The 13,882-nt window shown below is 36.3% G+C and overlaps 1 protein-coding gene across 1 annotated transcript in view; it reads right to left on the bottom strand.

The window, feature by feature from the left end:
• Window positions 1-1,145: 1,145 nt before the first annotated feature.
• LOC124354836 (translation elongation factor 2) overlaps window positions 1,146-13,882 on the bottom strand; it is a 51,195-nt gene continuing 38,458 nt past the window's right edge. The window contains exons 12-17 of the mRNA XM_046805587.1: window positions 13,564-13,841; window positions 10,997-11,176; window positions 10,620-10,829; window positions 9,486-9,801; window positions 2,761-2,885; window positions 1,146-1,664 (exon numbers count right to left, since the gene is read on the bottom strand). Of these exons, the coding sequence (XP_046661543.1) occupies window positions 1,596-1,664; window positions 2,761-2,885; window positions 9,486-9,801; window positions 10,620-10,829; window positions 10,997-11,176; window positions 13,564-13,841 (1,178 nt within the window). The 3' untranslated portion in view covers window positions 1,146-1,595. The remainder of the gene's footprint in view (window positions 1,665-2,760; window positions 2,886-9,485; window positions 9,802-10,619; window positions 10,830-10,996; window positions 11,177-13,563; window positions 13,842-13,882) is intronic.

Raw genomic sequence — 13,882 nt, 5'->3', positions numbered from 1 at the left:
CGCAGGATTTCTAGCCGTAGTCCAACCATTCCTGCTCTGACGTGATTGGTTGATTCGGCTGCTGGCTGCCTGCCGTCTGTAGACTGGCGACAATACTAGGTTGCGTTTACACTGGGAAATAATGTTGAGAGAGAATTTGTACTACTACTGTTGTATCTTATTTGTAACTAAGTACAGTTGTATCGCTGGTTGTTCCGAAAGTCAATAAAGTCTGTCCACACATGGCAGTGATGTCTCTGCAATGTTTATAATTAAAATTTTAATAATCAAGACTGATCTCCAGTTCTTGTAAACACCTGTCTGTCCAACACTGGTTGCGGCAGAGCTCGCGAGCACTCTTGCACCCGTTGAGATACGATTTTTACAGTCGGACACAAAACTTGCGCAGTTGTTGGCCAGAGTAAACGCAGTTCAGTTGAGATTTGGATGTGACCGTGATTGTTTTAACCGATGTAATCTGATGACCAATCAGAACGTGTGCGATGAGCAATCATTCATAGACCAACCGAGGTCTCGGCCGCGATATAAGTGGTGAGCGGTGTACGCTGGATCGAGCGGAGACTTTAAAATTACGTTTTGTGTTGTACATATGGGGAACACTCAACACTAGCCACGAGACGTGAGTGACAGGGCGGTACCACACACAATGCCGCTTATCCCCAATTCTAGACTATAAATGTTTCTCCTCCCGCTCAGCCCTCAGCTCATTGTCATTGCTGTGAAACATGCCCGACGCAAACGCGTCTTCTTGGCGTTACTTGTTATAGAGGCCTGGTAAAAACCCAACTGAAATTTTCCTGGCTTATTCCCAGTTGAGTGGCCATCCTGGATTTTAATACTGAATTCAATAACACTAATAGATAAAAACTAAAAGCACACACTTTATGCAGATATAAAAGAAATTGGATGCTGGAAATGATGGTCTAGCGCATCAATGTTTCCACCAATATGCATGGAATGATCTTTTATCACAAGCTTTGGCCACCAAACTAATGTTTAAGGTTAAAGCATTACAGAGATTCACTAAGTAGTGGTCGTTACTATATTTCAGTAAGTCACATTATTCTCTTCATATGCTGTTTCAAACTCCAGTTGACAATATTATGGACCTGGGATAGAGGTTTCAAAATAATAAAAGGCGATTCTTCAAACTGAACCAGTTTATATCTCTTTTATAATTCTTCACCCGTACATATCTTTCCTTTCATATTAAATAAAAAATTACTTTTTGAGAAGAGTCATGTTGCATGATACTCATTAAAATTCAAAAATGACATTTGGTGAACGGATTTTTAAAAAAGAAATAAAACAGAATAGTTAAAAAGTGAAAATAATAACAGAATTATAATAATAAACTTATGTATGAAATGATTCCAACTCGAGCAGAGACTACACACAGACAATTATTTAATTTATATCTTTCAAATATTAAACTAATTTAATAGGAAACATTTATTTCTACCTTTTAAATATTACATAATTTTCATATATTATATAAAAATAACAATATTTTAAAGACAGAAATAAATATAGTCTGCATATGGCCTCTGCTTGAACTCGAACCACTTTATACACCATCACATTTGTCAGGAAGTCTACAGCTTGTCCAGATATTGTGCCAGGTCTGGCAGACCCTCCTTCAGCCCCTTCCTCTTGCGGGTGTCCTGCAACATACATTATATTGCTATACTTTCTACCGCAACATTAATTGTTTGTTATTTCCAAACAATAACAAATTTTAAAATAAGTTTATTAATGTATTTATTTCTTTATGTGTCATTATTCACACAACAGAATATTAGTCAACAGATGATCACAGATAGCTACTGTAAGTATTGAATAAATCACCTTTAAATATACAATGTACCACACAGACAACTATGTACTCCACTAAAGCGGCCCATACACTAGACGTGCAATGCACGCCGTGCAAGCACAACGTGCCAAAATTGGAAGAAACGTGCCAGTGTGTGGAGGTCTCCGTGCTAAGCACGCCGTGCATTGCATGGCACGATGGCAATCAAGATCGGTTTGATTTTCGGTGTGCCGTGCCACCTGCCGCCGTGCCACCCTGCAAGTGTGTGGGCCAGTCCCGTGCCACGTGCTGAGAGTGGAGTGTCTTTTGAGGTTATTTTTCGTTCTCTCGCGGCAAATACTCTCCTATATTTACCATGTCGACTGCTGACACAAATTTTTCTCTCTCCTAATTTCTTACCATTATTACCAGAAATCACCATTGTTTGTGACGAGTGAAGTGTAAAGAGTACTCAAATAAAAGACTAAAACAAAATGCGTATTTAGACCTTGTGGAACTGTGCAAAACTGTGGTGCCTGATTAAGTCTTTTAGTAGTCTCATATCAGAATACATTTCTCCCTCTTTTAACGAATTTTTCGTCCATAATATTGTCTTCTTCTCTTCTTCATTTTTCTATCGTCATGAATCGCACCAGTCAACAATACTGTTAACGCTTTATGTTTAGTTACAAGAGGCATAGTAGTAGAATATTACAGCACGACAATACTACACAATATCACAATAACACAACCAACTTCTAGCACGTCACGGGACTGACTAAACTGTCAGTGTGTGGGGCACAAAGTGCCATGCCAAGCACGGCGTGCCAGTATAAAAAACTGCACGGCGTGCAATGCACGTCTAGTGTATGGGCCGCTTAAGACTGTGTTCATTTACTTCCACCGACGGCCAAAATGACAAGCTGGTGCTTTTGGGAAGATAGGTGAAGTTTTTATTGACGTACCTGTACAACGACGTAGGGTCGGCTGCCAGACTCGGTTGGGTCTCCAGGCAGCACCTGCCAGTGGTCAAACACGCACTGGGGGAATGCCTGTCCTCCTGTGTTACTGCGCAGATCTGCGGTGAAACCTAAACAGACAATCATAATTTTTGATGCTAAAATATTACAAAAAATTCACATTAACTATTAGTTTATTCTGTTTTTAGGTGATATCTTATAAATAAATATAAGTACTCAACCTGTTTCTAAAGTCATTGACCAACAATTCAATAACAACATACAGTGGAAACCTAGAAATCTAAACAAGTTAGCTGATATATTTTGGGGAATTCAAATTTCATAGGCCATGTTCTAAATTTATATGCCAGATGTGCAATCTAAAACACAAACTGTATATTAAAACAGTTGTGTGTTGTTTAAACTGTACAATGTGTCACCAATGTATTGATTATGATGATCACATAATGATTATGTGCTTTGTGGTTGAACTGCTTTTTATTATTTAAGTACATTTAGTGAATCCTTGTCCGCAAAGTAACTGATTGTATTTACTGTAGTTTTAATTCCACTAAATACTGTATTTTCTTTGTGCTACAAACGTTTCTGCACAAAAAGAATTTAAGTCCTTAAACAACTAGACAAAAAAAATTTCCGGTTGAACGTTGGATTGCTGAAGCCAAGATTACTAACTGAAAAATAAATCATGCAGAACTCAACAGTTCAAGAAGTTCAGTAAATGAAAAACAGTAGAACGCCTTAATTCATTTTACAAGTAATTTGTTCATGAAAAAGTTGACAAAAGCAAGTTTTTGGTGGTTCATTCAGGAATGACAATAAAACCTTTAATGGAGATTCCACATTTACTATTAGCAATTGATGGTTAGACAGAAGAATAGGCGTAGTGAGTATTCATCTACTGACATGGTCGATCACAAGACGTGCTGCAAAACACACTACAATATGATTTAACCCTAATCACTCGAAGGCAGTATTTATAATTTGTCCTTGGAGCTCGTATGGCCAGCTCTACTGGCCGTCGCGATTTTGTTGGAAGGGCAAATTAATTTTTGCCGTAATGTAATCAGATTAATTCTCCAGCTGTACTGGCCACTACACATAGCAGTTATTTTCTAGTGTATCTCTTCTTTTACAATGAATGGTGAGTGCTGAAACCTATCGAGCAGCTGGTTTTTTAACCCTTTGCACGCCAATGTACCTATATTACATCCGTCGGCTACTCAACTGAAAATCATCAACAGCCGTAATATAGGTACGTCACGTTTTTCGCCTGTAATTTTCTTATAGTTCATCTGATTGCCACGAAATTTTGACTAATCGATAGTCGATTAGTTGCTTTGAAACCACAAAGTAGTTTATTCCTCTATGGACTGTTTGTTTTGTCGTATTTGAGCTTCGCAGCTGTTGGATTGTTTGGTCGAGAGTGAGGTTACGTTCGTGTTGCTGTGTGTTGTTTACGTTTGTATTTCTCTCATTACTTTTGTTGTTAGGGCATTTTTATTATTTATGTGTACTGAAAATGTAGTAAAATGAATAAGAGAAAGAGAGAGCAGTCACCAGTGAGTGAAAATACACTGATAGGTGCATTACATGACACAGGATTCATGGCATTCATGCCATTTGTTTTGGCAAACACCGATGTTGGACTCCATCCATGTAATGTAAACAATGTACATAGTCTCTTTTAGTTATAGTTTTGTGATTTTTAACAGTGAAAGACTGAGGGAAGATTATTTTGTTTTGTGTTTCTGTAAGATTTATTTTAGCATAGTGTCAAATATTGATTTGTGAATATAGTGTAACATTACATACAACGTCCATGCAACTTACAAAAACTGTGCCCGTGTCACATTTAGTGAAAAAAAATCACAACTGGACTTCTATATAAGGTAGGCTTTTGAAATTTTGTAATTAGGTTAAGGGGTAGATATAGTTTACTAGGATATAACAGGAAATCAGCATACATTTTTTTGGAACCACTTATTTGTACTAAAAAAATTTGAAAATTTCAATTTTTTTTTCTTAATTTTTTTATAAATTTAAATTACATTTATGCAACTACAATTTAACAACTGAACAAGGGCATTTCATAAGCAAAATAATGGTAAAAAAAATCATCAATATCTGTTAAAAAATAAAAAAAGTTATGATACATTTTATGACAGATTGCAAAACTGCTGAAAATGCCCTTGGCGTTTCTGGGTAGTACTTTTGGAAAATAGGCTGGCATGCAAAGGGTTAAAAGTAATTTTTAGGTAAAGTAGTAAATTTTATGAGACGACGTGTGCTATTTTTGACTACACATGTGTTAATTTTTAAGTTTTATTCTGTAAAAAATGTAAAGACAGAAAATGTAAAATAGCCCATGCCTTGAGTATAACGTAACTGTAAATGCCTACTTTAAAATATTTTATTTACATATCTTTTTAACAATATACATGTAAGAGTTGAATATTCCAAATGTATGTTTATCTTTGTATTATAAGAATTATTAAAAGTAATTTTAAATTAGTTTTCATTTCTTCTTGAAACATTTTAAATTATGCAAATAATGGAGAGGATATTAAAAATAATTCAGATTTGAGGAGGCAACAACAAATATGGCCACCGAGCTGTGAATGAAAGTAGAGGGGCCAGCTGTACTGGACATACGAGTTACGAGGACAAACTACGGCAAAACTAACGTGAGCTGTCTGTAACCTTTGTGTGACCAGCAATACTGGCCTTTCGAGCGCAATAGGTTAAAGAAACTCAAAATAACGTCCGGCAGATGTCTGTCAGATATCATTTAAGACAGGAAGAGTGTTACCAGATATCAATTAAGAAAGAAAGTTGTACCAACTGTGCGGTTGTTTCTTTCCTACTGTTACAGATTGAATCATTACTAAATTTTAAGATATTTAACATTACAACAACTATTATTAACCCTTTTAACTCAGACATCCGATCAGATCGGATATACGAAATATGCTTTAAACTCCGACGTCCGACGAGATCGGATCCAGCTGGTCTCGCCAAAACCTCCGGATCCGATTATATCGGATGTTGGTTTTTAGTATATCACTGGCTTAGTAACAAACCAAAAGCTAAAATATTCGGTGTTATGACGTTATACGTGAATTGACGAGTAAAATGATGTATAGTTGCTTACTCTATGTCTGATTTTTGTGCCGGTGATCACGATTGGAAACAGCTGTCAGTCTACTTCATGTTTCCAACGTTACGACTACGTATTGTCGACTTGTAGTGTTTGTAAACAAAGCGTGTGTGGATTATTCCTTCGTAATTGTGTTTTATTCGTTGAAAATGAGTAAAAGAAGACGAGTAATGTCTCCTGCTAGTGAGAACACTCTTATAAATAGTTTAGTCGAATCTGGCCTCGATGTTATAGACGATGATTTGAGTGAATCTTTTCTGGAAACTATTAGTGAGTCGGAAAGTGACAGTGAATTAGGTGAGGAGTTTTTGGATGATACTGATGAGGATCCCGACTTCATCCCAGGAACGGACAATGAAGATTCAGATGAGGATATTGTAAGTCGAAGTAATTCTTTTATATTAGGTGATAGGCCTATGCCAAACAACACAGATCCAAACCTAGGCACTCCTGCCCCAGGGCCAAGTACTGAAGTTAACAATGTGAGCCCTGTTCCTAGGCCTAGAGGAGCTTCTCAAGCTAATCAGAGTAGGCCTATTGCCCCTGAAAAAGTTTGGAGTGTTGTTGATGATGCTTCTGACTTAGGCTATGACCACAGTTTTTCATACCATGAAGAACCTGGCCCAAAACATTGCCCCCCTCCTGATGCAACAAAGCCAATCTCTTATTTTAATTTATTTTTTTCAGTACATTTACTGGAAACATTTGTACATCAAACCAATTTATATGCAGATAAGTACTTGAAAGACCATCAAAACAATCTAAAACCTAACTCTAGAGCTCATATGTGGAAAAAAGTAACAGTAGGTGAAATAAAAGCATTTTTGGCAGTTATTTTCAACATGGGAATTATAAGAAAACCTACAATTCAAAGTTATTGGGCAACTGCTGACTTACTTATAACGCCATGGTTTGGTCAGATGTTTTGTCGTAGTCGCTTTGAGAGCATTTTGCAATTTTTTCATACTGTCGACAATCGCACCCTAAAAAATCCAGGTGAGACTGGCTATGACCCTTGTGGAAAATTTCTCCCAGTTATGGAACATTCCAACAGAGTTTTTAGAACGTATTATACACCACACAGAGAATTATCTGTCGACGAGAGCCTGGTTGGAACCAAAAGTCGCTCCCAAATCCTACAGTATTTACCGAATAAGCACCACCATAAGTGGGGAGTGAAAATGTGGATGCTGTGCGACTCAGTTTCGAATTACTGCTTGGGGTTTTACTGTTACAGAGGAAACAGGGACAACACAAACCAAGGTAATGGTTTGGCCTTCAATGTTGTCAAAAAACTGTTATCTTTAGGTCCTTACCTGAACAAAGGCTACCATGTTTTTTGTGACAACTACTTTTTGAGCATCCCCTTAGCTGATTTTTTTGTATTCGGAGAAAACTCATATCACTGGTACAATGCGGAAAAATAGAAAAGGCATACCACCACAATATAGGGACAAATTTCAAATAGGACAGAAAGTATATATGAGGAGTGATAGTTTGCTCTTGTTAGGCTACAGAGAAAAGAAATCACAAAGACAGCCTGTTCTTCTTCTTTCGACCAAATCCAAAGCTGAGTCTGTCCAAGTTATGAAACGTAGGGGAAATGTTCAAACTGTGAAAACAAAGCCTGAGATGATTCACTCCTACAATCAGTACATGGGAGGTATTGATACATCAGATCAGATGTTGTACTGCTATTTGGACGAGCGCAGAACTGTTCGCTACTGGAAAAAAGTGGTTCTAAACATATTTTCTAGGATGGTTCTAAACGCATACATTCTGTATAAGGAAAACTGTACTGGTAAGCAGTTAACTAGGCTTCAGTTTACAACTGCTATTATTCAGGAACTGGCTCAGGAATGGTTACAGCAGAAAAATGCCACCAACATGGCAGGTGGTGATGGTCGTGTAATCAATGTAGGTTGCGGCTATCAGTTTGGTGTGGAACCCTTGCCGGGAAAAAAAGAAAGGGAATGTGTAGTGTGCAGTCCTGTAAGCATTGCTGGAGGAGGAAAAAGGAAAAGGTCTAGGACTGCTTGTGTGAAGTGCAAGAGAGGCCTGCATGGGGGGTGTTTGTCAAGTCATTCGTGTTGAACAAAGTGTATCAAGACTGCGTGTAAATATTTTTTTGTAAATATAAGCCTAATTAGAAACTATATAGTACTCTTCTATTTATGTTTGTGTTGTGTTGTAAAAAGAAAACTATGTAATGTGTTAGCTGCAAAATATCCTCAACAGAGTGATCAACTTGTGAACTTCGACCAGAACCTGTGAAAATTTTGAATATGTGAACTTATACAAATGTTGCTGTAACATCTATACCGTTCAAGGTAGGACATCCAAATTTTGGTTGCATGTTTATAAATAAACGGTCTTTTTATAAAAAAATAGATTAAGGAGTTAAGTTGAAGTATAATATTAGTTTTACCACGTCAAACTTAAAAAGAAAATTTTTTATAAAACAAAATTTTTTTCTAAGAGAATAAAAAATATAAGAAACATATTTTATACCAAAATATATTTTTTTACATATTAATCCATTTCAATTAAAGGAAAACAAAACAAGAATCATCAGTCTACTACAATAAATAAAAAAGTTACAGAATTTAATGTGCAGCCATGTAAAATACGACATTTTTGCATGGAGTTTCTGGCATAACCTAGTAAATAAGAACCGGTTTTTCCACCATGTACCTTAAAAAAATCACGGAGTTAAAAGGGTTAATAAGTATATATTTAATATTTCGCTGAATAAAAGTGCATAAATTACTTTTACAACCTAAAACCTATTCTAGGATTAATTTTGGTTGAGAACCTAATTTGTGATGAGCACATGTTGGCGCTCTAAAAAAAAGATCTTCCAGATTATTTGCTCTTAAATCCATGTTCAAATACCAACAAATTCAGAATACAATTTACTATGCTCACATACTCTCCTATAACTTTTGGTGTTGCATTGTATGGGGCCAGTATCAATTTTTTTAAATCTGCAAAGCATTCTGAAACTTAAAAAAAGTTGTAGTTTTAATAATAAAAAAATAAAATAGTAAAAATTGTAAGGACTGGTATTCTGTGAGATTATTTGTCTAAACTGGGAATTTCAACTGTTTATGTAATGTACATACTTGAAACAGGAATGACAGACAGATCAAATGTTAACAAATTTGAGTAAAGTCACAACTACTTTACTCGAAATAGAAACCAATTGGCAGTACATTACTGCCAATTGTTTTGGCAGTAATTTTGGGCCACAAATAGGTGGCCCTGGCACCTATTTGTTGTAAATAACATGATACTTAAAACTATGGTTTGATTCTCACCCCTGAGATGGTGAAGATGAGTCTTTGATGTCACAACAAAGTTACAGAGATCCCCTACTGTATCAGTCTGAATGAAGACATGGAATACAACTGTTTACCATTCCATTCAGCACTGAATTTATGTACTTCCTAAGACAACCAACTTGACATAACGAAGAGTTGGTGGTACGATAGGAAGAGTGAATTAGACCATGTCCTCCACATTAAACATGTAAAAGAATAAAATAACTAACCGAAAGACTCATTGACAGGCAGGTACGCTTTGACGACAAACATGGGTGTTCCTGCAACTTGCATTTCTTCGAAGACGTGCCCACGTCTCCGGTTCAGGACTCCGTAAATGCCACCCACTGCCACCTCCGGACATTGGATCTCACACAAGTAGACAGGCTCCATGAGACGAGGGGCAGCTGTCAGTATGCAAGCATACAGGCAACGTCGCGTTGTTGGAATGATCTGGCCACCTCCACGGTGAATTGCATCAGCATGCAATGTCACATCATAAATGTTGAATCGCACACCTCGCATGTTTTCTTCTGATAGTACACCCTGTATAATAATAATTATATTAATTTAAATTTTTATCATTCAATTCATACTTTTATATTTATGTAAATAATTGACTGAATTAAGACTGTGGAATTCTGAGATTCCTAAGAAATATGCATGTCTTAGCTACTACAATAGAGATGTGCCAAAAGAATGGAACAGTTCCATGGAACGTCCCGGAACCAGAACGGACATGGAACAGTTCACTTGGGAACAGTTTACTAGAAATGGTTCCGGACGTCCCGGCGAAACGACTAGGCTAGTAAATGTTTCTGTTCCACTCCGATTCAAGGCAACCACAATATTTTCATATAGCAACCTATCGCTGAACCAGACTGCTTGGAAGGAGGTTGTTTACTTTGTTGTGTCATTTCTCCTATCAGTTTGTATAGTCTTTTGATTGAACACCTTGGTCAGTGACGTTTCGTAAGTAGTGCTAAATATTAAATAGGATTTTGTTAACACGATTTGAGGTTGCTAAGATTCAAATTAAGTGTAGATTAAACTACTGAATACATTTTTTTTTAGTAATTCTGAGTAAACAAATTTGTTGATAAATATATTCTATCATGTCCATGTTGTAAATATGGAACTTGTTATAAAAATATTGATTTCCATATTAATAAAAATTATTAGTACTTTGTGCTTAAAATATTTCATGACTTGTAAGTTCCCCTATTACGGCCAAGCTTACAAAAGCAAAACCGAAACTAAGAACCATTACTGTTCCCACTTTGTGCAATCATACAAACTAGAGCCTGTATGATGAATATGGTGGGCACTTGTTGAAACAAGATATACAACAAAATCTCCCCTACCTCCTTGGTCGCCCACTGGAACCCAGCTACAACAGAATCCTTGATCTCATTGAGGTACTGAACTCCCTTTGTGCAGTCAATCAACAGGTTAGGGCCAGTTCCATCAGGCCCAAAAGCCCAGATCTTCCTGGCTTCTGTCACATCGTACTCATACTTCTCTCCTAGGTAACGAGCTCTGCTCTTAAAATCATCTCTTGGATTAACTTCACCCTATAAGAAAAGAAATCATGTTTCAATACAAACCAGACACAATAAAAGTCATTATAACATATTTTAATGCTACTAAATGTTTCTTGAATTTGGATAAAATCAACATGTTTATTGAATGGTAACAATTACTTGAAAAGTAAACTGATGACAAATATAATAAAACTTACACTGTCAATATCCTCAGCCAAACCGTCAGGCATGGGACAGGCCTTCATGAATAAACGGTTGTGTTTGTTGGGAGATTTGGATAGACACATTTGATCAGATTCCTCTGAGACTGTCTCTCTGTACGATACTACAGGGTCACTCTTCTTAATGGGAATGCAAGCGTGGTCCTCTTCCAAATCCTGAAACAAACCGTTGATTATAACAAAACAATTAAATCTTTAAAACCTGGTTTGTTATGTAGCTATATGATGTTGATAATCAGATGTTTCAATTGACCTCACAATGATCAGAACAGGTCTGTGTGTAAATCATCATCTTATATCATACAGCAAGAATTGAGCAAATAAGCAATTATTTACTTTTTGACGAAGAACTGGGTGATATATCATAAATCATCTGCATACTGAGGATTTTAGTTATAATTATTTGATTATAATAGTATATTATTGTATCAATCTGGATTGAGAATAACACAGACAACCAAGTAACACTGCTGTACATCCACTGACCAAATATGTACAATGTTTTAGTGATTTATTAAAAATTGTAAATCTTTTTTCCTTATGATGAAAATCATAACATGCTACCAATATTGTGTCAGTCCGGATTGAGAATAACACAGACAGCTGAGTACCCCACTATAACTGAATTGATTTACTTCCACCGACGGCCAACTTGACAACATGACAAGCTGATGCTTTTGGGAAGAATTTCTTTGTGAAGAACAATAAGTTTGACTTATTATTTCTTGGTAACCTTAATTAAAAATTAAATTGCCTGATGTATACAATACATAGTGATTTATTTAATACTAAATATACGTTTTCCTTGTAATGCAAAGTATAAAATGCTAACAAATGTGTCAGTCCGGATTGAGAATAACACAGACAACTGAGTACCCCACTATAACTGAATTGATTTACTTCCACCGACGGCAAACGTGACAATATGACAAGCTGGTGCTTTTGGGAAGAATTGCTTTGTAATAGAATAAAAATTTGACTTATTATTTCTGGGTTACCTTAATTATAAACTGTTTGATGTATACAATACACAATGATTTATTTAATACTGAACATACTGTTTCCTTATAATGAAAAGTATAAAAAGCCAATAATAATGTGTCAGTCCGGATTGAGAATAACACAGACAACTGTGTACCCCACTAAGACTGAATTGATTTACTTCCACCGACGGCCAACTTGACAACATGACAAGCTGGTGCTTTTGGGAAGAATTTATTTGTGAGGAACAAAAAGTTTGACTTATTATTTCTTGGTAACCTTAATTAAAAATTTAATTGCCTGATGTATACAATACATAGTGATTTATTTAATACTAAATATACGTTTCCTTGTAATGCAAAGTATAAAATGCTAACAAATGTGTCAGTCCGGATTGAGAATAACACAGACAACTGAGTACCCCACTATAACTGAATTGATTTACTTCCACCGACGGCCAACTTGACAACATGACAAGCTGGTGCTTTTGGGAAGAATTGCTTTGTAATAGAACAAAAAGTTTTACTTATTATGTCTTGGTTACCCTTATTATAAACTGCTTGATGTATACAATACATAGTGATTTATTAAATATTGAATACTGTTTCCTTATAATGCAAAGTATAAAATGCTAACAAATGTGTCAGTCCGGATTGAGAATAACACAGACAACTGAGTACCCCACTAAGACTGAATTGATTTACTTCCACCGACGGCCAACTTGACAACATGACAAGCTGGTGCTTTTGGGAAGAATTGCTTTGTAATAGAATAAAAATTTGACTTATTATTTCTGGGTTACCTTAATTATAAACTGTTTGATGTATACAATACACATTGATTTATTTAATACTGAACATACTGTTTCCTTATAATGAAAAGTATAAAATGCCAACAATAATGTTTCAGTCCGGATTGAGAATAACACAGACAACTGTGTACCCCACTAAGACTGAATTGATTTACTTCCACCGACGGCCAACTTGACAACATGACAAGCTGGTGCTTTTGGGAAGAATTTATTTGTGAGGAACAAAAAGTTTGACTTATTATTTCTTGGTAACCGTAATTAAAAATTTAATTGCCTGATGTATACAATACATAGTGATTTATTTAATACTAAATATGCGTTTCCATATAATGCAAAGTATTAAATGCTAACAAATGTGTCAGTCCGGATTGAGAATAACACAGACAACTGAGTACCCCACTAAGACTGAATTGATTTACTTCCACCGACGGCCAACTTGACAACATGACAAGCTGGTGCTTTTGGGAAGAATTGCTTTGTAATAGAACAAAAAGTTTTACTTATTATGTCTTGGTTACCCTTATTATAAACTGCTTGATGTATACAATACATAGTGATTTATTAAATATTGAATATACTGTTTCCTTATAATGCAAAGTATAAAATGCTAACAAATGTGTCAGTCCGGATTGAGAATAACACAGACAACTGAGTACCCCACTAAGACTGAATTTATTTACTTCCACTGACGGCCAACTTGACAACATGACAAGCTGGTGCTTTTGGGAAGAATAAATGTTTGACTGCTAACCTTGAGACAGATCTCCAGATGCAGCTCACCGGCACCAGCAATGATGTGCTCTCCAGACTCCTCAATGATGCACTGCACCATAGGATCGCTCTTGGCCAAACGTTTAAGACCCTCAACCAGTTTGGGCAGATCCGCAGGGTTCTTGGGCTCAACGGCCACTCGCACCACAGGTGATACGCTGAACTTCATCACCTTCATGTTGTGTGCGTCCTTGAATGTGCTGATGGTGCCAGTCTTCACCAGAAACTGGTCCACGCCAACCAGCCCACAGATGTTACCTGTATTTAGATGACAATCTTAGTTGTTACTGCTCATTTAT

This window comes from Homalodisca vitripennis, chromosome 2 (genome assembly GCF_021130785.1).
Source record: "Homalodisca vitripennis isolate AUS2020 chromosome 2, UT_GWSS_2.1, whole genome shotgun sequence".
NCBI lineage: Eukaryota > Metazoa > Arthropoda > Insecta > Hemiptera > Cicadellidae > Homalodisca > Homalodisca vitripennis.
This window is presented reverse-complemented; position numbering and strand designations above follow the sequence as displayed.